At 45.2% G+C, this 24,366-nt stretch overlaps 1 protein-coding gene across 1 annotated transcript in view; it reads right to left on the reverse strand.

The window, feature by feature from the left end:
* POU6F2 (POU class 6 homeobox 2) overlaps positions 1 to 24,366 on the reverse strand; it is a 490,374-nt gene that overhangs the window by 19,949 nt on the left and 446,059 nt on the right. The window contains exon 7 of the mRNA XM_047096813.1: positions 5,855 to 6,061. Within this exon, the coding sequence (XP_046952769.1) occupies positions 5,855 to 6,061 (207 nt within the window). The remainder of the gene's footprint in view (positions 1 to 5,854; positions 6,062 to 24,366) is intronic.

Raw genomic sequence — 24,366 nt, forward strand, 5'->3', positions numbered from 1 at the left:
CAGGAAGAAGCCCAGATATTAGACTCCTTCAGACACTTCCTGTCTGCAAGAGAGTTGAGTACAGTGGGCTCAAGAAAGAGGGCTGATAGCGGCGTCCCTCACACCAGGCCCTGTGAGGCTGGGAGGAGGTGTGGAGGGCAGGATGGGGGCAAGATTTAGGGGAGACATCCAGACACAGGCAGGGAAGGCCACCATGATCCTAAAACAAGCCTGAGACACACAACCGGGGCTCTTCAGAGACAGAGCAGGGCAGCAAATGAGGGACTAGACGTAGTTGAGATAATAAGGTGAGAGAGTGCTTCGAGAGGAAGGTGCTGACATTCTGGAGAGAGATGAATAGAGAAGGCAGTGCTGTGTGGAAGCTCTTCTCAAGCTTGCCTAGAGGCGTTAACGTGGAACATACTGGAAACTGACAGAACACGCGGAATTGGAAAGGCACAGAAGGGCCTGAGCTGGGCTGCTCTGGAAGCATGGCTCTGGGATGCTGGAGAGGAAAACTCCATTAATTGGGCAGCGATTAAACCTAACACAATTGATTGAACACCCACCACGGGCAGAGTCTGGAATGAGGCTGCCATTCTGGCTCCTGCCTTTCAGGTACAGAGTCTTAACGACAGCACAGCTGATGAAAATGAATAGAGCAGGGGGAAAGCAGAGCTGAGGGAACAATGCAGGGAAGCTTCGAGAAGGAGGCATCCTGGATGGAAGGATGGTGGCTGGAGCTCTCCAGAGGGAGAAGGTGGGAAAGGCATTCCAGGCCAGGGCACAGCATGTGCAGAGAGCTTGTTGGCTGGGCTTGACAGGGAGTGACAAGGGGAGACCAGAAGGACGAGATGCCCAGTGGTGTGGCTGGAAGGTCAAAGGGCTGTTTTGTGTTGGAGTCACTGATATGCATTTCATCCATCTAGGAAAACGCCACCCTGGTAGGTGGAAATGCCTCATTTATGTCTCATTCTGGGTGGTTCCAAGAAAAAAAAATTGGGAACCACGGATGCAGGCAGGGGCTGGGAAGAGTGGTTGATTTTCAAAAATAGGTAAGGGAGTACATGTTGTATCTACTTGGGAAAAAAAATGGATGGATTTGGATAATCAGATGGCATTCTGGGGAGTCAATTTATTTTATTTTTATTAACAATTTTTTTATGTTTATTTATTTTTGAGAGAGAGACAGAGCATGAGTAGGGAAGGGGTGTAGAGAGAGGGAGACACAGAATCCAAAGCAGGCTCCAGGTTCTGAGCTGTCAACACAGAGCCCAACGTGGGACTCGAACCCTCGAACTGAGAGATCATGACCTGAGCTGAAGTCGGATGCTTAACCAACTGAGCCACCCAAGCGCCTCAGGGAGTCAATTTAAATGAATTTCTTTTGGTTTCCTGTTAACACCAAGATTACTTTTTGAGGAGAAATTGAGTGTTTTCATAGATGGCAGTCTCCAAGCATTATAGCTATGGCATTTAATTTCTGGAAAATTTCCCTGCTTTGATTTTCCAAATTGCAACATTTTTTTTTTTCTTTCAAATGTCTCCCACTACCTTCTGCTGGAATTTAGTCAAGGGAAGAATAAATATACACAAAAATGACGTCTGTGCTGCTTATGGAGAAGTTATGAGTTCACGGTCACAGGGTAGGAAGGGCAACCTGGGGGATCTGGGACACTCTCCCTTTGGTGGGAGAGTTTACCATAATTCACCAGTGCTGCAGGGTCCCATGGAGGGAACAAAAGGTTACTTTCAAGCTCCACCAAATATTTGTATTAAGTAGTTTCTTTTCTTTTTTTTTTTTATGTACAGAAACATACTTCCATCTTTCTGTCTCTTCTTTTATCTAGTCTTTTTCTGAATTTTATTTTCTTGAACTGCTCCCCAAGAATCTCTGATGTGATTCTGTGAAGGTTATATGTAGGGCTATCGAATCTTGGTATATTTTTAAAAAATATTTTGTTTGCATTTCAGATGGTCAGTTTGCAGGATCTCAATCTTTTATCATTGGAATAAAGCATCATCAGGAGCAGTTGATGGGCGACTGTTAGATCTTCAGGTTCCTTTAGTTAATGGTAGGCAGATGTTAAAATGAAATTGAAGATGCAATTATTTTTATTAAATTAAAACAAATCACCCCAGGTTGTCTGGTCCAAGGGCTGTGTGCTTCACTCCACTGAAGTGAACTCCCTTCTGAGTGTTGAGTCAGGGAACTTTCTGTTCCTGTAATTTATGGCGTATTTTACTGTTGGAACCATGCTCTTGTGAGATCAAGCATTTGTCATAAATCACATGAAAAAATAAATTGAGAAACTTCTCTACTGTATGATAGAAATCCTTTATTTTTTAGTGGTTGTCTGTATTATATTTCTTCAATGTAAAGGGTTATATTTAAAGAAAAAAATTGAAGACCACTATCCTTATACGTCCAGCTCTGAGCTTTTTACTTTTGGACTCTTGGGCATTTTATGATCCGCTATCCTCAGAATCCCAGCTTTTATATCCAGGACTCAGACTAGTGCACCTCCTGTCGATTCACCCAACTTGTTAACTTTACTATATGCTCCAAGGTGTTTCAAATTGTTTCAGAGCTGATGCCAAGAAGAAAGAGTAGTAGTCCTGCATTTATTTCTACCATTTCCTGATATTTCTGACCAGGTTCACCATTGGTTCCCTTGATCTTTCTGGGACTAGACTAGACCACTGGCACTTGCCCGGGGAGTGCCTGCAGTGACTTGGGGAGATTCTGGACGGTTCGGATGTCACTCTTTTCCAGCTGTGCTCATGTGTTCTCTCCATATGCACATACATGAGGGAGGCATGTGTATGTACGTCGAGGACAGTCCGGATCTCTGGGATGTTGGTTGTAACTGATACAAATTGGATTTGAAAGGCATCCCCTCCACACACAAGGACCTGGCTGTTTCTTCCCAATGCCTAGGTCTCCAATTCTACAGTGAATAAGATGGTCATGGTGGTTAGACCAGCAGAGGACAAGATGATCCCGTAGCGAAAATGAAGTTTGTTCTAGGGACCAACAGGTGTGGTGTGAGAATGTTCCTGAGGTGCATCTGTGCTCATGAGAGGGACTGTGGCAAGGGATCAACGACATTTACTTTGGGCAAGGAGTGGAGGAATGGCGCCATCATTTGCCATTTCTTGGCTATGTCCTTCTCCTGGATTAAAACTGCATTGCCTCAAATCTAGGGCCGCAATTGTATGTAACTGGTAGAGTCTATCACCGAAACACTCTCCTCTGACATCCAAGGTGAGGATGAGAGCTACTTTGTATTAAATGTTAATGATTTATAATTAATTCATCACCTTCGTGGCAATTTACAACTTGGCTTTGCTGACAGGAATAGTTGTATGAAAAGAGGCCAATCTCCTTTCTCCCCCTAGAGATAATTTTAGCATAGTTTTGAACAGATAGAAATAGGTCTTAAAAAGCCAATAAAATGTAGAGGCTCTTGGCTTATCTGGGGACCTACATAGAAGGTAGAGGATCCAACGGCACCTTGTAGATGTTACGTAAAATAAATAAACTAGCTGAGAGATCTCGGGAGTGGGGAGAAGGGAAGGAAGTTCTCAGTGATATATTTGGCAGGGACTGTACCAGTACCTGTGATTAAGCTGAGGAAGAAGGGGGGGTTGGGAAACTTGCCCCCACTTCCGCCTGGCAGTGATTTAGATTTGGAGGCAGAACCAAAGGGCATGAGACCAGAGTCTCTGTCTCTGGGAAGTGAGTTCACACCTGGCTTGGTTTTTCCTGGCGTTTGCCCCTCAGTGGACGAGGTCTCCTTGCCAGACACGCTCATAGATCCCCTTGCTACTCTCTCATGGCACTTACTGTGGATCTTAGGTACATATTTGTGCGAGTCTTTGATGAACGTCCATCTTCCTCGCTAGATCATGAACTCCATGAAGGAAAGGCTCATGTTATCTGTCATGTCGACCAGCCCAGCTTCCAGGTACGGTGCCTGACAAATAGTAGGTGGTCCATAAATATACATATCAACAGATTTTTAAAAATCTTTATTGAACAAGCAAATGGATTTTCCAAGCATAGCCTTTGAGTGCCACCAAGAATGGGATGTACCTGTAGTTGGATCAGAAGCCAAATGGCCGAGGTCTCTGGAGAGAGACTTTTACTTTGTTGCAGATGAATGATGAAGAATTTATCAGTGCTTTCTTCTTCCTTTTTCCTTTGAATTTTATTTCCTTGCTAGATGCTTTGCATTGTACGGTTTTCCAACAACTCCTAAGGCCATCTACTCAGTCTTGCACCCACTGGGAGTATTCGTCTTCCCCTCCCACCACCTTTCTTTTGTTAGCGCATCCTCCAACTGCACATCTGGATCTTAGCCTTGCCCAACTTGTGCTTCTTCACTCCCCCAGCTGCTTGTTTCAAAATGTTTCAAATAGAGTGGATTCAGACTTTAAAATGGTACAACAAAGATACAGAGGGGTTGCTTTGCCTGATTTCATCCCTGTAGCATTTGACACTGCGTTCAGTGCCTACTTTTTAAACACTCTTGGATGCTAGATTATTACGCTCTGGATTCCTCTCTTGCTTTTTCAGCCACCTTTTCTACCTCTCCCTTCCTCTTCCCTACCTTAAAAGCTGATGTCTCCCAAAGTGACTCCTTTGCTTTGTCTTTCTTTCTTCTCTTGCCCCTCATGCTCTCCTGATCTTCTTTCTCTTGTCATGGTTTCTCTGGATGTTGGATTTGTTTTCAGCTACAATGTATGCACTCGTGACTCTCAGATGCTGTCCCGGGCGCTACTATAATCCAGACCCTTATTTCAGCTACCAGTACGTGCTTTCATAAATTCTTCTTTGTGTTTTGCTGTCGCCTCCTAAGTGGCTTGTTTGCAATAGACATTTCATCACTATGGCTCAACCTCCATCTGCTACCAGAGTTGTCTTCTTGAAAAATAAAGCTGAGCCTATCATTCCTCTCTTTAAACACCTTGGACAGATTCCTGGGGCTGCAGGGTAAATGATCTTCACCATCCTCGTGACTATGTAAGTGCTCATGGTGGGCCAGGCACTAACCACTATGTTGATTCATTTAGTCCTCACAAAATGCTCTGTGAGATAGGGACCGGTTATGCCCATTTTACAGATGAGGAAACGGGGGGCACAACGACGGTGTGTGATGTGTTCAAGATCACACAGAGACAAAGACCATCCTTTTCAGCTTGATCATGGAGCCCTTTCCATGACTGCCCTCAGCCTGCCCCTGCGCTCCAATCACATGAGCCTTTCTTCTGTCTCCCAACCTCTATCCTCCTTCATCTTTCCCTGACTTTGGGCCTGCTGCTCCCATGGCCTGGAATGTTGTGATCCCATTATTTACCTGGTTAACTCCTACTCCGTCTTTGTCCATCGATAGTCAGTCCCCAAACCATTTTCTCTGTGAGAACTCAAAACTCTTTGGACAAAGCTGTGTGTCACTCCCACTTCTGTGTGTTGTACACACCTGTCCTGTTACAGGATGTTCTCTGCTTTAGTGCACGATGGAGTGATTTTTTTTTTTTTCATTTACAGTTAGGACATAAATGGTCTTGGCTCCTTCTTGACCCCTTTTAAAAACTGAAAATTACGTATCACAAAATGTCGAAGCAAGAACACATCCCTATTGAATTTTAGGCCACTGTCTCTGTTTATAATTTAATAGATTTGTATTTTTAGATTAGAGAGCTACTTAGTCCTTACCCATATTCACTAAGGATGAAAAAAGAGCGCCTTGCCTTTTAAAATCATTGAGATGGTAGGATCAGGGATTCCATATTTTGTGATTTAAAAATGACTCTTCCATTGACTGAGACCAAACAGAGGATGAGTGGGAAGGAGATGTGGAGCGGTTACCTGCTGGCCGGGCTTGATGGGTGAGAGCGTGATGCCCTGGGTGTTGATCACTGGCAGGATCTGGTTCCCGATGACCGTGGCAATGATCTGGCCCTGGGCGTTGGTCAGGAGCTGGGGGGTGATGGGCTGCACTTGTAGGCCTTGAGTGCCACTCGCTGCTTGGCTCGATGGCCCCGGATTCGGCATCAGAGGTATGGTCCCAATAATCTACAAGAGACAGGCCCAAAGGTGAGGCGCTGGGCTCTGCCCTGAGTCTGCGCATGCAACCGAAGACGATTCACACCCTGCTTTCTGCAGGTGGCTCCCGAGAGCGAATTCAGAGACTGTGAACACATCTGGAGATGTGGGTAGGGAAGCCAGTGCAGGGCATGAGCATCTGCGGGAGGGATGAGCACACGAGTCAAGTGCATGGGAAGGAAGGGGGAAGCATCTTATCAAAAGTAAAATCAAGCTGCAGTGAGGGCATAAACCTGGGATTTCTGCCAGGGACAGCAAGATGTCTACTTTGTCTTAGAACCAGAGAGAAGATGGACATCTCATGGCAACCAAGGCCCTCGTCTGACTGGGGAGCCACATTCCCTAACCCACAGGAGCACCTCAAACACACACCCTTTCCTCTGCCTCACTCTCCTCTATTCTACCAACACCCTGCTCCTCGCTCAAAGTCCCTGACATCCCAACCGGAACTGGGGCGTCGGCATCCTGGTGCTCATGGTGGTCAAGAGCCCAGGTTCTGGGGTCAGGGAGACAGGATTCCATTGCCAGCTGTGCCACCTACCAGCTCAGTCTAAGAGCCTCAGCTTTCTGAGGGCTTGAGAGAACTGGAATCATAAACAAATGTTTGAAACTCTTAAAATAGAGTTGACATGACAACTGAGGACAGAAATTTTGAAAACATGCATTTGAAACAATGGGTTTGACACTGGGTCCTCAGGGTTAGAGGTTCAAGGCTCTGGTGGCCGGTGGCAGAGGTGTCTTGTTGCATCTGGTAGCTTCTCGCTTCAGTGAAGGGATGGTGTGGAGTGTCCAGCAGGAGGGGCCCGGCTGGACCCAGTCACTGTGCTAAGGACAAAGGGAGCAGCGGGCAGGGCAGCAAATGTGCAGCGTGTCTGTGAGGCCTGGAAACGTAGATCACAGTTGTGTGTTGCTAGGGACAAATTTAATCCTTGCAAAACGAAAATATGATCGATGTTTCCCCAGCTTATGGACTCTCCTGGGGGAGTCACGGGACCGGTGGTTGGATGCTTCCTCCTGCACAGCACAGGATCTTTTGAGTCACCTTCCAGGGTCCCCTCCCAGATGTGAACTGTGGTAAGGTGGCCTGGGGGCCACCAGGACATATTAATAATACTGTCCCAGGAAGTGCTCTCATGTATATGGTTTCATTCATTTCACATTCTTACAACAGCTATGAAGTGGGCATCAGTCCCGCCCCCTTTAAGTGGATAAGACCACGGAGGCTACCTGTCACCTGATGGAAGAGTTTGTAAGTGACAGAGCTGGAGTCCAGGTCCGGCTGACCCCCGGATGCTTGGTCTTCCATTATGTCACCTGGCGCCCACCACATGGAGGACACGGGAGGGGACCCGCTTGTCAGGGAGGGCACTGACAAGTTCCGTTTGCAATTTTCCTCCAGGCAATAGGCTGCCTGTGGTCTGAGTTTATAAATGATTCTGTTTCCTGCCCACACTGTACTCCAAGAGGGCTTCGGACATAGGTTCTCAGTAAATGTCTTCGGAATGAATGGTGTCTAGACTCAGCTACCTTCGGGATCCCGGATGCAGCGAGGACCCCGGAAGAGCCGCAAGCCCGCACCGTTCAGTGACCGAGATGATGACGGAGAAACTGCCCCTCCCCACTGGCCGTTCCCACCACCAAAGCCCCTGTGGAGCAGCACCACCGGAGCCGCTGTGTGAATCCTAAGTATCGGTGGCAGTTGTCTTACTGCCAGTGAAGATCCAGTAGGTACTTCGAGAGCGAGAGCGGTGCGCAGGTCCCTGGGGAGCCTGCAGCTCCAGAGTCTCGCTGAGCGCGCCTGCAACGTCCCGCCCGCAGCATGGCCCTGAACGCGCCCTATCAGCGCTGCAAGGTCAGGTCCGCATCAGTCCTTTAGAGCACATAAGTGCCTTCTTGATGAGTGGTCTTGCTCTGAGCAGCTCAGGATTCACAGGCTGTTCCTCTGACCCCACGGGCAGTGTGGGGAGGCCTGGGGAGCAGGCCCCCTGTCCCGCACCTGCGCTCACCTGTCCCCTCTGGCTTCCCCGTGTCTTAGGCCTGAGAAGACCCACCCCACGGGATCGGCCTCGCTGGAAGGCCTGTGGAAGCCGGATGCATTCAGGGGGCAGGGCTGTGGCTTCTATTTTAGGCAGGATGTCACCGTGTTGAGGAGCCAGTGTGCGTCTAAGCCGGGAGAAGGCTTGGGAGCGAGGCGCGGCACCTGACAGCTGCAGAGCACACAGAGGCTGGGAGGCATTGTGCCCCGAGAAGATTGACACCAGTCTGTGCTCGCCTCGCGGTAATGAGCCGCTTTGCCTGCTTTCCTGGTGGAAAGAAGAAAGGCGAATGCAAACGACTCCCCCAGCCTTTCCCCTGAGTGCAGCCTCGCTCCCAGTACCGTGTTCGACATTACTAAAACATGGTGTCACTGGCGTCTCCTCCCCACCGGCTCCTCTCTCTCGTGAGCCCCAGCATCACTTGCTGAGGGTAGGGCACACTAGTGGCCGAGCCAGAGGGATCTGGAACTGCATGACTGCCAGGACCTTTAATAAGGAGGGTTTGGCTGCCAGGTGGGGGGCGGGGGTGGGCAGCGTTCTGTGAAGCCATGGGTTTCTCGGTTTTGTTCCCCTTGCAGGGGCGCTGGGGCAACCATCTCAGCATGTCAAAAACTTGGCAGTGCATTGTGGGAGTTTTTCCCTAAGTTTATTTATTTTGAAAAAGAGAGAGAGAGAGAGAGAGAGAGAGCACATGAGCAGGGGAGGGGGAGAGAGAGAATCCCAAGCAGGCACCACACTGTCAGCACAGAGCCCTCTGAGGGGCTCCAACCCACTAACCGTGAGATCATGACCTGAGCCAAAATCAAGAGTCAGACGCTTAACCAACTGAGCCACCCAGGCGCCCCGTCGTGGCGAGTTTTCTAATATTCCCCAGTGCACTACCACATGCTGATTTTAACTATCTCCCACTCATGGTGGGTAGAGAGGATCACATACTGTGTCGTCTAAAAATTCCCAGACGTGCCTATTCTGCTTGGGTTGGCTCCGATTCTTCTTGGCGTTTCCACAGATCTCACCCAGATGCCACCTGGGATCCTGACTCCAGAGAGATCTCCATAAGGAAGCCAGAGACGCCTAAGCAGCCATGGTGTGAGGCTTTTGGCCCTTGCCCAAAACTGGCGATTTTACTTGTGGAAATTGTACTTTAAATTAAAGGCCTTTTGCTAGTCAAGGGAAATATCCATATCTGCACGTATTCCAAGTGAATCTGGAAATTAAAACTGATGTTTGGTGTTAGGGGAGCTCTGACTCGAGGGCAAAGAGAGAGAGGATGCTTCTGAGACATGTGAGGCCCTAAGACCAGCCTTTCAAGTTTGAGCTTCTGGCTCCCGGTGCTAAGGATTTCCTGATGGAAGGATGTGTCACTGAGCCAACGAGGCCAGCAGGCTGTGACTCCTGAGCAAGGCATCAGCTGCACAAGAGAACTTCCAGCTCTCCTAGCAGATGCTGAAGACTCTGGTGGAGCAAACTAATGGGTGCGGACCCTTCTCTACCTAGAGTGTGGTGTCATACACCATGGAGGACACCAAGAAGATACAGTTGGGGGCAGAGGAGGAAGCAAGAAGATGGGTACATCACATGCCAAGATTCTAACAATTCGACAGAGAAATGATATGTGCCACAAAGTGGCAGGGACTATCCAATAAGAATCTCTGTATCCAGGGGGCACCTGGGTGGCTCAGTCGGTGAAGCATCTGACTCTTGATTTTGGCTCAGGTCATAATCTCACTGTTCGTGAGTTCAAGCCGTGGGTTGGGCTCTGCACTGACAGTGTGGAGCCTGCTTGGGATTCTCTGTTTCCCTCTTTCTCTGTCCCTCCCTGAGCTCTCTCTCTCTCTCTCTCTCTCTCAAAATAAATCAATAAAGTAAGAGAAAAAAGAATCTCTTGGGGCACCTGGGTGGCTCAGTCCGTTAAGCATCTGACTTTGGCTCAGGTCATTGATCTCACGGTTCGTGAGTTCGAGCCCCGAATCGGGCTCTGCGCTGACAGCTCGGAGCCTGGAACCTGCTTCGGATTCTATGTCTCCCTCTGTCTCTCTGCCCCTCCCCTACTCACGCTCTGTCTCCGTCTCTCTCTCTCTCAAAAATAAAAATAAACATAAAAAATATTAAAAAAAAGAATCTATATATCCTTATGGTGGGTGCTCAAAGAACTATTAGGAATGAATGAGTGATATCAGAGGAAGAACGATGACAGTGGTCAGGAAGACATGATGGAAGAAATTGGGGGTGGGGCAGAGTCTTGAGGGTTGGGTGGGATTTGGCAAAGTGGAGAACCTACTCCAAACAAGAGACCAGCTGGAGGTGAGAAACATGGGGGATGAGGCATTGACTAGTTTTCAAGCAAGAGGGTTGAAACAGTGGAGCAGGGACAGGTTGCCAGGGAAGGGTCCAATTCCTGGGTCAGGGGCTTCAGTGGTGGTTTTCGAGGGGTGGGGAGGCACACAAAGGTGTGGAGAGAATGGACTGAAGTGGCGAGAGACTACGGACCACAGATCAGTTGCTACGCTGCTATCGTAGGTGTCCAAGTGCGACACAAAATGCCCCCATGAATCCTTGACGTGGGGGTGGCTGGATTCGTAGACTTCCACTTCAATTCAAAAAGCGTGGCCTACTTTATGCCTAGGTTGCAACATTAGAAATTTGTGAGTGAAGTTATTGCCCCATCAATCCCACAGCAAACAGCTCAGGCATCGTTTGCGATGATCCCCGATATCTTTGCCCCTGCTCTCACAGTAATGACTCATCTCTGATGAATGCTCTAACCAGGCTGAGGCCCTTACTGGTACTGGAATGATAACTTCCAACCTAAAGGAGTTCTGCCCTCTCTGACAGGGGACTTATTTGGTGGTTGCTGCTCATGTCCCCTTGGCTTTCTCCTTAGAGGAGTTGGGAGCATAAACCAAAACTGAGAATAAAGCCTGTGTCACAAGACCACCTAGAAAATATCATTAAGATGGCCACTGGTGTAAAACAGCACATGTATCCCTGTTTCCATAAAAATTGGGGTGGCTTACATACAACAGTGACTGTTGTTAATTCAGCCACAATTCTGACTTTAGCCATCATAAAGATGATCTTGGGACTGTAGCAAATCTCAGCAATTCAGGGTCACTGCGTTACATTACCGTGCCCTTATGGACTTCAGGTTGGTTGAGGTACTCAGTAGGGATGGATTTGAACTGATGGAGGGTAACATGCCCTGAATTTATTCGCTGCCCGCATGTAGTGTCATCAGCAGCAGCTGAGGGTGGAATCACAGAAGCCCCGGGCACCCAGACAAGTCGTCTGATGGGCCACATGTCGTAATTGTCTATGACACGCCGTTAAACTCTGCGACGGAGAATGTGTTTGCAGATGTCAAATTGACAAGTAATTTTGTTGCTCATATCTTTAAGAAGAGGAAATCCGTCAACGTTGTAAATCGGTGACTTTCTCAGCATCTCCAATCCATCAGCAGAGACAATTCTTTGCCAAATATTTGTGTAACCTCAGCACTTTTTGGTCAAGAGGCTTTTGTTAACACCAGCATTGAACAAAGAGCCCCTGAGAGCGAGGGAGCTGGTGTGAGCGATCACCAGGACGGAAACAGCCCATCATCTTCCCCTTCTTTCTGGCCTGGCAACAGCCATTCTGTCTCTTTCTTTAAGGGATGGTTTTGTCTTTATACAACACATTGAGTTTAGTCTCACTGTGCTCCTGTTGTAAGGTTAAACCCACTTAGAATTATTCTGGCAGCTCTGGCTAGGATGCTGATTCCAAGAAAAGTAGGAGAATACAATGATTCCCCAAACAAAATTGATTTTTCCAAGATACAAACTCATGCCTCCTGGCATTTGGTTCTGTCCAAGATGGGGAAAAAGAGAGGTGTGGATGTTGAGAGGAGCTTTAGCAGAGAACCTGAACCAGAGAATGAGAAAGGCATGAAGGGAAGCCGATGAGCTTCAGTAGAGGAAGACACTTCAACCAAAGACAATTGGATTTAATCTTGCAGGCAACGCCAATCAGTTGGCCATGGCTTCCTCGAACTCTGAAGGTTCTAAGGTTCAGGAAAAAAACAGCATCACCAGTGATTAACAATGTCTGGCTTGGGCATGGGCATAGGGAATGGCAATGTGTCTCAAGGTGGCATCGTTGAAGTTCAGGATGTGAGACAAATTATCTTAGACCGATGTGAAAAAAAAATGGCTGACACGTAGTTCTTTAATGAACAACTCTGAAAAAGAATTTAAGGTGTACATTTGGACACTTGTGTTATGGGTATTGAGAGGTGCTCCACCCCTGGGAAGACCTACCTACCCACTGTTTCCCACTGTCAGTTAGGATTAGGATCCCTCCTGGATGCTCTACTATTGGTTTTCAACTTTGGAAACACACTCAGACAAGAGTGAAGAATTTGAGGTGTCAGGATCATTCAGTCACATTAAGAGAAGGATAATTTGCATGAAACCTGATGCTGCAAAGATAGCAATGACAGCAATAAAAACAATCTTCTCCTCTAAAATCTTAATAGCCATTGAAGGTAATTCTCCTTAATAGAATTTAGGATATGCATATAGAGGAATAAAATTCCCCACTGGCCAGGTTCAAGCCCAGGCTTTGCCACTAACCAGCGGGATATCGTTGGTAAATTACTTCACCTCCTAGAACCTCAAGATAGTCATCTGTTAAATGAGAATAATAATGTCCACTTTGTGAGGGTATTATGAGGACTAAATAGGGTAATGTACACAAATCACCGTATACTACTTGACTGACCAAATAGGTATTCGATAAATGTTCATTCACAACTTGATTTTGCTTACGTGCCTGTGTGGTAACTCCTGGCATTTGCACTAATTTGTGTAAGCTCCTTTGTATTTTTCTGCATATTGATTTCACCATGAAAGCAGTTTATCATGAGGAACAGAAGACAGTAGTTTAATAGAATGCTAAGTTGGAAGTTTCCATAGAAGCACCAACATTCAGTAGATGTTGCATTCTCAAGGAGGGACCAGACTAGTATGCTGAAAACCAGCCAGACAATTCCAGATCTCAGAGGACAGACATAGAAAAGTTTGGAAATCCTGCATGTCTTCCTCACTCCCGGGCATGGGGCATGGGGAGTTTCTTCTCACCTCCAGGTTAACGAAGGTGGCTGAGTAAATATTGTCCCCTCACGTTTGGGGAACATACACCTGAGGATTCTAAAGGTGAGAGGCTGTGCTTTTGAGCAGAGGAGGGAAGAGAGAAAAAGACAGAAGAGTGAGGAAGAGGAAGGAAGAGAAAGGAGAGGGATGAGAGAGAGACAGAGACAGAGAGAAACACAGAGAGAGCTACAGAGAGAGAGGGCTGTGCTGCATTGGCACTTGCTATACTCCCACCGAGAGCAAGCAAAGACGTGTGAGTGTTTCCCTGGACCCGTTATCACCGGTCTGAGCCATTTAAAATCCTGTCCCGCAGGACCCCCTGGGGAACATGTACTGGGACAGCATCACAGAGATAGCCTCGAAGAGTGGACTGGAGAAAACTAATCCCTGACAGGGGAGTGTGCAGCTGGAGGAAAACACATTGCCCATAGCCATGTGCCCTTGGAAGGTTCCAGCTGGGCCTCAGAAGACCTCACGAGACTGCTGGCTTGAGCCATCTGTTGGCCCAGAGAGCAGAGGCCTTCTCACGACACTTCACTAAAAAAAAGGCCATTTTTATGTCCATCTGTCTGCTTCCCACCTCAGCCTGTCAGGAACAGAGCCAGCTGAAGAGAGGAGAATCATTCCAACAGGGAAAGACAGAGGGACCAGATTACAGTCACCGTAGAAGACTGCGTTTCCCTGAGTGCCTAAGAGAAGTAGTGGGGCAAGAGCCTGCGTGTAAATCCAAGGGGATGGGATGGCCTGTGGCCACTGAGAAGGTTGACAGAGACAGTGAGAGGCTCTAATACTTATACCATTCTGTCCTTTTTCCCCAACTTTGTGGGAAGGGGGTGGTTACCGTCAATCATGTGATGAAGAGATCCTGCTCTCCCACCCTTTCAGGCTGTCTCAGCCCTGAATGTGTGAGGGGCACGTGTGAGAAGAATGTACCGTCTCTTTGGTTTTCTTCCAGTTTTAGCATTTAGGGCCCATAGTTAAGTGGTTTTGTATAAATTGAACATGACCTGGGGCGGCCGGGTGGCTCAGTTGGTCGAGCATTGACTTTGGCTCAGGTCATGATCTTATGGTTTGTGAGTTCAAGCCCCACATCAGGCTCTGCGATGACAGTGCAGAGCCTGCTTGGGATTCTCTCTCTCTCTCTCTCTCTCTCTCTCTCTTTTTCCCACTTTCTCTGCCCCTCCCCCACTGTGCACATGCACACGCTCTCTCTCCTTATCTCTCTCGAAATAAACTTAAAAAAAATAAGCACGACTTAATCATGACTACTAGCGAGTATTTTCTAAGCCATTCCTGTCTATAATTTTAAAAACAGGTAAAGATACGAACTGCCTTTACCTTAACCATTAAGGGTGAATAATTAGGGGACACAGGACTTTGTTAACTAAGAATGCTTGGAAGGGAAAGGAGAAATGAAGGCAAGAAAGAGATTTGGGAGAGAAGAGAGGATTTACCAAGCTACTCATGGGAGGATTTAAAATTGTGAGCAGAATATACACTTTCCCATAAACTATGAATTCAGTTTAGTTCGGGGAGGTAGTTGCCTCTAGGTGTAACATTAATTGTGGAAGTTTCCACCCACTTGAAAATGGAAACTATTGCCAGGCCTTTGCTGCTGAAATTCTACTGAAGCTTTTGAAAACCTGAAAACAACCACAGGGAAATCCAGTGCCCACCAAAGGAGAAAACAGTAATATACCGAACACAAGGGAAGGTCAGAAGAGTCAGGAGGAGTTTTGACATAGTCTTTTGGCAGTATCTTAGCAAGATTATTCTCATCAGTGATCAGCGGTATTTATAAGGTACGATAAAGATGTGTATTATGGGTCTCCATTTGTTCTCTTCTCTTTAATTAGCACAAGCCTACCCCAAACTCCCAAGCCCACTCTCAAACACTGTCTTTAATTGTGAAGACAGGAGAAATCTAATGGCTAGGCCTTTGTTTTCCAATTCTAAATGATAAGGCAGGGGGAAAAAGGATCCCACTCGATCCTAATGATCTAAGACAGGAAAAATCATGTCATTTCCAAAGGTGTCTTATAGGAATGATTTGCTTATAGAGGACAGCCGGAACCCTGGTTATGCAGCCCAGTAGCAGCAAACATTGTGGAAGAAACTCCACATCTCAGAGAGCTGACAGGTCTCCCAGGTAAGAGTCAACTCAGTTGATACAATGATCATTCTTATTGGACCTGAATCCTTCTTGAGTCCTTTGGCAAAACGAAGTTAGCAGCCGCAGCCACGTTCTGAACTGTTGACAGTTCCTATTATAGTAACACTACAACTGAATCTGGCACACTCCATACTCTGAATGCAGGTGTGGTGGGGTTTTTTGTTGTTGTTGTTGTGAATTTTTCATTTTAAGATGCATTGTAATACTTGTTCTTGCATATTTTACTGTAAATGTGGCATTACAATTTTTTGTAAGTTTATTTATTTTTGAGACAGAGAGAGACACACACAGACTGTGAGCAGGGAGGGGACAGCGAAGGGGAGACACAGAATCGGAAGCAGGCTCCGGGCTCTGAGCTGTCAGCACAGAGCCCGACGCGGGGCTCAAACCCACAAACCGTGAGATCATGACCTGAGCCAAAGTTGGATGCTTAACCAACTGAATCACCTAGGCACCTCTAAATGTGACATTTTCTATTTCTCTTTTATTTGGGTTCCCACTCAAGCATTAGGAAACATTGACAGAATACAAATTTTGATCCAGAGTATAATCAAAAGACTAAATTAAACGTGCACAAGATGATCGTATGTTGAGATAAGAACTAAGTGGAGTCATTGGAATTGCCAGTATGGATTATTCCTGCAGTGACTGGTGGGCAGGGCTCAGTGTCCAGGAAATGAATCCTTGTCTCAAACATAGTATAGGTGTCCACCTTCAACCCAAGTTTTCAAATTGTATCTGAGTGATAGATTTATTCTACTCTACTAAATGATAGATATAGGTAAGCTCTGGATTCTTTGGGAGTTCTTTATTTCTCCATGGTGCTGTTTTTCCTCTACCACTCTGCGTTTACTTAACTAGAAGGAGGCATGAGGAAGACAAAAGAGGAGAGAGTCAATTTTGCAAGATATTAGCTCAAGGTTTGATTGGGCATGATGTGGAATCAAAAGTGGACTGGCTTTATCTATGACTGGAAAGAAATACCCAGTGATACAGAAAAGGTTCTCCCAGAAAAGCCCAAATAAAAAGACTCTTCAGCACTAGATGCCATTTTCCTTAGGCAAGGGAAGTGAAATTTGGAGAGATTCTTTTGGAAATGGACAGAGAACTTGCCACTTTAGTTCATGACCATTCCTTGGAAATTTATCACTTATGGTTAGTATATACTCAAAGGCTTTGAGTAAATGAGTTTGGGTGTTCATACAAATATTAATATTTCACATATTGAAAGTATATTTGTATGAAGAGATAATACAGACATATTGGCCACATTCACTGTCAAAAAGAGTGGAGGATGGGGGGTAACTGTAGATGATTCTAGCAAAGGGATAAAAGCTCTTCAACTTTGTCCGGAAAAGCCAGGCAATTGAACATTTCTGCTTTACTCTGAATGGCTTCAAAATTAAGGGTGTTGTTTTATTCATGGATTTGCTTCATGCACAAACTGATCCCTTACATATCCACTCGCTCACTCACTCGCTCACTCTGCAAATCGTTTCGGGGGCCCGCTGTGTGCCCAGCACTGGGTCATACCACCTGTTGTCAGGTAGAAGACCGGGATATCACCCAGCCATCTGAATTTGTGAAAATCCTTTCTTTTTGGATTAACAAGAACATTCTGTAAATCCTGCTGCCTCTGGCACCAGCAACCTGCCAATGAGGAAGAAAGCCCAGGTTCCCAGTGGGCGGGACGGTCAAGATGGCACCAATTACATAATGCTAAAGCCCCTGCCATTGATGAGTCCTGCAAGCTCTTTTCTCCTTCTGGGAAAACAGCTGCAGTTATCAGTGGCTTGAGGTGATCTCCCGCAGTCCCTGCTTTTGAGGACTGACTATTTGCATGCTCACTGGACAGCTGAATTTACCCTTCATTGCAAGTGGTTTTTATTTCCTCCTGAAAAGTAGCAGGTGTTTTTGTTTAATCTTAGAAGAAGGCGAATATTATTAAAATTTGATTTCTACATCCCACTAACGAGTGCCCACTCTGTGCCAGGCACTATTCTAGCTTTGGGGAGTCTGAAAAATATCTGATGACCCTAAATTTTGTTTTAAAATCACTTTGAATTTCATATATTGGAAAAAAATAAAATAAAATCACTTTGTTTTTTTTTTATTTAAAAAAAAATTTTTTTAACGTTTATTTTTGAGACAGAGAGAGACAGAGCATGAATGGGGGAGGGGCAGAGAGAGAGGGAGACACAGAATCTGAAACAGGCTCCAGGCTCTGAGCAGTCAGCACAGAAACCGACGCGGGGCTCGAACTCACGGACCGCGAGATCATGACCTGAGCCGAAGTCGGACGCTTAACCGACTGAGCCACCCAGGCGCCCCAAAATAAAATCACTTTGATTGTAAAGCGATTTGCTGGTTTTAATGCCTGAAGAAGTCAGGGGAATAGGTCGAAGTAGATCCATCGGGACCTCTGGTCCCTAAGAACATACACTGAAACTGCTGGTTTCCCACTGGAGAGTAAGAATGACAGGCACACGGTGGGGAATGACCTTCTGTTTGCATAGAACGATGTTCCTCCTCAATGGCCACAGCACAATCCTAAGATACCTGCCATCTTGATTCCACTACCAGGATCCGGATGAATTCATTTTGTGGTAAACGAGGGCTCAGTTCCACCACGCTCTCACAAAGCTCCCTCCCTCTTCGTCTAAGAATGTGGTACCACTTTCCTATCTATAGAATCCTCATTGGAATTTTAAAAAACGCATGGTTCAATCCATGGCGAATTTGTAACAAGGGCATGCGTGACATCTCCTACAAAAGCAACTGCCGTCAAGCTATTGTGGCCTTGGTTTCGGTTTGTGGCCTCTCACTTTATTGTCAATGGTAGGAAATGGAAATGTTGGTGAATGGGATGTAATGCTCCAATTTCCAGGTCTCTGAAGAGGTTTTACAATTCTGTTTTAAGTCAGTATGTTTGTCCTGCAGGATGTTCCACGTGACAGATAGCAGAGACGAATTCTTAAGGATGAACTGGAAACATCTGTTCTTTCACGATCGCTTCCCCTTGTCCCCTAATGACTACAAATTAAACTCTGACTACTATTTATTTCTTTGCAGCTGCCAACACTAAGGAATTCCTAAAACATTATCTATCCCTTCAAAAGAGGATCATAACTGTCGTGAAGCCATCATTTTGCAGAAAGGCCAACTTTTGCAAGATTTTATATGGCTTTGCCTAAGACTGTAAGTTTTAATACCAGCAAAAAACACCTAGCGCGTGGGGAAGTATTTCTGCTTCTGCCTGCCGATGCCAGATTAAGGGACTAAATCAGATTAATGTTATTTATTGCTTGGGAGAACACCTTTTAGTGTGACTCAGCCTTGGTCCTTAGAAGCTTTAGTAAACATCCCTAAATGAAGCCCCAGACCTATGAACTGTATAGTTTATATTTCTTCCCAGATGGGAGGGGGAAAAAAAAAGAAAGCAATAGCAATGATAACAAAAAAAACCCTTCAATCGGGGACCAGTGGTCTCCAATATTCTAGGTTCTTTGGAGCAGTTGGAACTGGTGAAGGAAAGGTTTGGCAATTGCTCAAGAAAGTGCTGCCCATATTTAGAATCACCTAGTGCTGTGGGGCATTCAGCCCGCAAAACTAAATTTAAATTAATATAAACAACAAAACAAGCATCTAAAAAAAAAAGAAGGGTGGGGAATGAAACCACTCCAAGAGTCATTAAAGATGCATCTGTTTATCCCCGTCTGAGGTCCATGAGTCCAGGATGATTCATAAGCTTTTTGTGAAGAAAATATCCATTGTTGTGGCAAAATTAAATGTATTTTGATCTTTGCTTGCAATATTTATCTATCTGTTCAATCAGAAAAAAAGTTGTTCTCATCACCGTAACATATATTACTTTTTCAATTTCCTCTTTGTAATGCTTTTTTAGTGTTCTTTAGGGTGAGACCATGGCATTTCTCATTTCTCACAACAAAGACCGTAACTCATTAGAATGATGCTGATGAATTTTTCTCATAAAATGGCATCCTCATTTTCAGAGGTGACCAGTCTGCCTTCTTACCCCTAACCAGCCAGGCAGGTTTGAACGGATGTAATTAGAAAGGGCCAATGAACTCATCCTATGGTGGTATCTCATAGTTCTGGGCTTCCTATTTTAGATGTCCGTGCATGTGTGTGTGTGTGTGTGTGTGGACTCTAGCACTTCACATTTGGTCCTGGAAAAATGTAATTTATCATTGTGAATAAACCACCACTCTACTGATTTTTCAACTGACCTGTTCTAAGCTCAATAGTTTATAATTTAGGGGTCTCTGGGTGGCTCAGTCGGTTTAAGCCTCCGACTCTTGATTTTGGCTCAGGTCATGATCCCAGGGTTGTGGGAATGAGCCTCACGTCAGGCCTGGCACTGAGTGGGGAGCCTGCTTGGGATTCTTTCTCTTTCCCTCTGCCCTTCTCCCCTGCTCGTGCATTCTCTCTCTCTAAAAAAATTCTTAAAACTGTTAGAATTTATACCAGCAGTATGAATTTTGGAATTTTTAATTTCAAAAGCTACTTTGAAGGATAGCCTTATCAGAAATACATTTCACATATTCTGATGCCAGATGAAATCATATGCAAACCATACATATATATTGTTAGATAATATAGAAGTTGGTATAGTGACGCCTACATTGAAGAACAATTGAGGCATTTAGTCACAAAACTATTAATCCCTAGCTATAAGATAATCTACTTAACTTCTCTAAAAAATTTAGGGCATTTTTAGCAATGGTCTTGGTATCGGATCTGCCTTCTGAGAAGGATAAGTCCTTAGTACTTTCTGATTCATCTAGGTTCTAGATAGCAGGAACAAATCTAGATACTTAAAATCATCAACACTATCCCCATTTCTACTGTCTTATTGCTGTGTGAGCTGAGAGGAGCAGGAACTCGACTTTTAAAAATATTTTTAAATGTAGGGGCGTCTGGGTGGCTCAGTTGATTGAGCATCCAACTTCGGCTGAGGTGACGATCTCACAGTTTGTGAGTTCGAGCCCTGTGTTGGGCTCTGTGCTAACAGCTCGGAGCCTGGAACCTGCTTCAGATTCTGTGTCTCTATCTCTGCCCTTCCCCGCTCGCTTTGTCTCTCTCTCTCTCTCTGTCTCAAATAAAAACATAAATAAATAAATAAATAAATAAATAAATAAATAAATAAAATTTTTAAATGTATATGATTTTGTGATCTCAAAAAATCAAAATGAGCTCTCAGAATGCATGTCACTTTCTTTTGTGTTCACCTAAGTAATATGCATATCACCTTTTATTTTTTATTTATTTTTATAATGTTTATTTTTTTATTCTGAGAGGGAGATTTAGAGCGCAAGCAGGGCAGAAACAGAGGGAGAGAGAGAACCCAAGTAGGCTCTGCCCTCTCAGTGCAGAGCCCAATGTGGGGCTCAAACTCACAAACCAAGAGATCATGACCTGATCTGAGATCAAGAGTCAGAAGCTTAACCGACTGATTCACCCAGGCGCTCCATGAATATCACCTTTTAAATGTAATTGATTTAAGTTCCCTTCATCTTAAGGATGTTACTCTTTATAGTAAAAAATTAAATAATTCTTTTATAATTCAATGATACTGAAAAATCCTACATTAAAATCCACTTGCAATCAAACCCTCAAACTCCGTGTGAATTTGAAACAGAGTTTTGTTTTTTCTGGCTGCACACATCACTCCATCTCTTCCTTTTGGTTGCCTGGGAGAGCTTGCTAACATCACCTGCAGATTTATTGAAGGTAGATGGAAATGCTTTTTATTCTAGAGCATCAAGGAAACGAACATAGTTAAATGAACCCAGCGGGTAATACTCTGGTGGCCCTGCCTTTTGATGAAATGAAGTGCAACGTTTTCTTAAAAGGAAAAGTGGATGCTACGTGTCCAGCAGCCACACAGTCACGTTAGAGAGGCAAACTAGTCATCCCCCAGCCAAGGGAGCTGGCTTCACCTGTTACGAATGCTGTGGGCATCAGACTCAAAATCGTCAGCCTAGCCCTCTACACGCCGGAGTGACCATGGCTTCTAAGACGCACGTGGTCAAGGGAGTGAGACGGGAGAGGCGGGCCTCGCTTGCTTCTCACTAAGCGCCAGGGCTGTGCCAAGCATTTAACATCCTTTATTACTTTTACTCCTTCCAACAACGCTGAGACATTAGTGGTTTGGAAAACTGAAGAAAGTTAAGTAAGTAGACAATGCCATTTTCATCAGGTACAGTAACGCTGCATGCTTAAAAAGCATTTCCATATAAAACTTCAATATAATAAACAGACTCTACCTTAGATCAGCCACCCTAAGTGGATTAAAATATAGAGAGGTAAGGAGCACGAGATCTTTACGGAAAGGCTGCTATATGGCAGGCACGGTATTAGGCACTTATTCCCGTGAGGCTGAGAGCAGTTTCACTCAGAGGAAAGCCCCGCTTCGAAGCAGCCGCGTGTGGCCTCGAGTCCAGACTCTCCCCTTTGCTAACTGGGTGGCCCGGGAAGCTGGTTAACTTTTCTGAACCCCTGTTTCCTCAGCTGTAAATTAGAGATAATGGTGCACGATCAGTGTAAGAATGAAATGAAATGATGAATGTATGTGAGGTGCTTATTGAATAGCATATTGGCGTATGTGAAATGCTCTATTCATTTCCTCCACAGATTTTATTACTGTGTCTATGCTTAATGTAGGCCAGGTGTCATTCTAGCCACTTGGGATACATCAGTGACGGAAGCAAAAAGTTTTAAACTATTATTAGAGCACAGTGACTGAGAGCGATCTCTGGTATCAGACACAACTGAGTTTGGATCCTGCCATTTCCAGCTGGGTGCTCTTAGAAGTTTCTTAATCTGTACAATAGGGATAAACCATATTCCATGGCTGTGCAATGGTGATATGAAATAATATATCCAATGCTAAGCACTCTTTGGTATGCAGAAAGCGTGCAATCGACGGCAGCAATTTATGAATTTTGTTACCGTTAGCACTAATCCCTCTAATAACCCTGAGGGAAAGATACGTCGTCAGTGCGTGGAAGTGAGAACCACAGCCGAGGAAGGCTAGCTGCCTTGCTTGGGGTTGGTGTCTAACTTCAACGCCTGTGCCGTTGACCGCGGGTACCTTCCACGTGAGCATGCGGACCTTTGCACTGTCCACCTCTGTAACTCTGAGAGACTGGGCGGTTGTGAATATCTATTGACAAGTGGCAGAGCAAGGGAATGTGTAATGTGTTTTTGTGTGTGTGCCCTTGGCGTGGGGCGTGATTGATGCCATTCACTTCTAAGTTGTATCCCATCCTGACTTTACTGTCATTCTGTGTCCTCCAACTTATGACGTCTTCTTAGGATCTACTTCTATTGTTATTTTTATAAGATGGACAAGGTTAGTGGAGGAGACGAAGAGCAGTTCGGAGCAACGTTCTACGGCTAATGCATTAAGTTCAATTGGATTGTGCCAAGGCCTACTTCTGTATGTTTGAACTTGAACCTGGCTCCTCTTGCTGTTCTGAGTTGTGACTTTTCCGTTCTTACCTATTTCTGATCTATTTCTCATTTCTCCCTTATTGGTGTATGATTGAGGAATGTTGCCCATGTATCTAAGACGAATGCATCATGATGAGGCATCTGGGTGCTTCAGTTGGTTAGGCATCCGACTTTGGCTCAGGTCATGATCTCACGGCTCATGAGTTTGAGCCCCACGTTGGGGTCTGTGCTGACATGACAGCTCAGAATCTGGAGCCTGCTTTGGATTCTGTGTCTCCCTCTCTCTCTGTTCCTCCCCTGCTCATGCTCTTTCTCTCTCTCTCTCTCAAAAATAAAGACTAAAAAAAATTAAAAAAAAAAAAGAAGAATGCATAATGTCAACAAGAAAGTTGGGGTGCATCTTTGGGCATATGGTGTATTAAACCGTCCAGTGGACATTTATTTAGAGGTTGAATGCATCTCACATGTGAATGGAAGGTTGTCCCTCTCTAATAATGTTCTGCTTAACCATAAAAATTGTTCGCTAACAAAGTTAGTGTTGCTCTAGGGAAGCTGGGTCAAAATTCAGTACTGCCTCTTTCCTTATCCTCAGCCCCAAATCAAGTCTAATTTTCATTCTCTAGTTGGGAAAACTGAGACATAAATAGCTTTCACTTCCATCCTTGACTTGTTACTGTACAGCCCACAGTACAGTCTTTTTGACACTGGATTTGGTTAAGGTTATTTATCAAATAAATAACATATTTCCTCAATTATAGGACTCCCACATCTTTTTCCTATTTTTAATATTTGTGAAATTAAGTTGCCCTAACAACTGATATATCTGTTTAAGGTGGTAGTATTTTGGGGGTGCCTGGGTGGCTCAGTCAGTTAAGCGTCTGACTCCTGAATTTGGCTCAGGTCAAGATCTCATGGTTGGGGTTTGGGCCCTGCATCTGGCGGGCTCAGCACTGACAGTGGGGAGCCTGCATTGGATCCTGTGTCTCCCTCTCTCTCTGTCCCTCCCATCTCATGCACGCACACTCTCTCTCCCTCCCTCTCTCTCTCTCAAAAAATAAACATAAAAAAAAGTGGTAGTATTTTCTTCCATTCAGAAAAAGCTGTTCTTAAATTGATGGTATAACATAACGTCAGTGGTTTCTTAGACTCATAATACAGTATTAGATAGTTCTCTTTTTCTTTGGAAGGGCTTACTTCTTTAGAAGGATAGCTTCCAAAGGGAAGGATATAGAAATGTATAGGGCCTTGTCACTTTGGGAACTTCCTCAATTCCAAAATCATTTTGCTGTGTGATACTACAAAAAACCCCAACTCAAGAGTCACTGAGACAGATTTTCCTGTTTGGCTCAGAAAAGCTCACTTTGGTGAGAACCCACTCTTCCCTCATGGCTAGAATGCCACGCTGGAAGGCAGGTGGCCTCTAGTCCCCCAGACCTTGATGCCTTGAGGTTGATTTTT

Source organism: Lynx rufus, unplaced genomic scaffold (genome assembly GCF_022079265.1).
Source record: "Lynx rufus isolate CCGP_SWC_20201006 ecotype Redwood Valley unplaced genomic scaffold, mLynRuf1.p SCAF_4, whole genome shotgun sequence".
In the NCBI taxonomy this organism is placed as follows: Eukaryota; Metazoa; Chordata; class Mammalia; order Carnivora; family Felidae; genus Lynx; species Lynx rufus.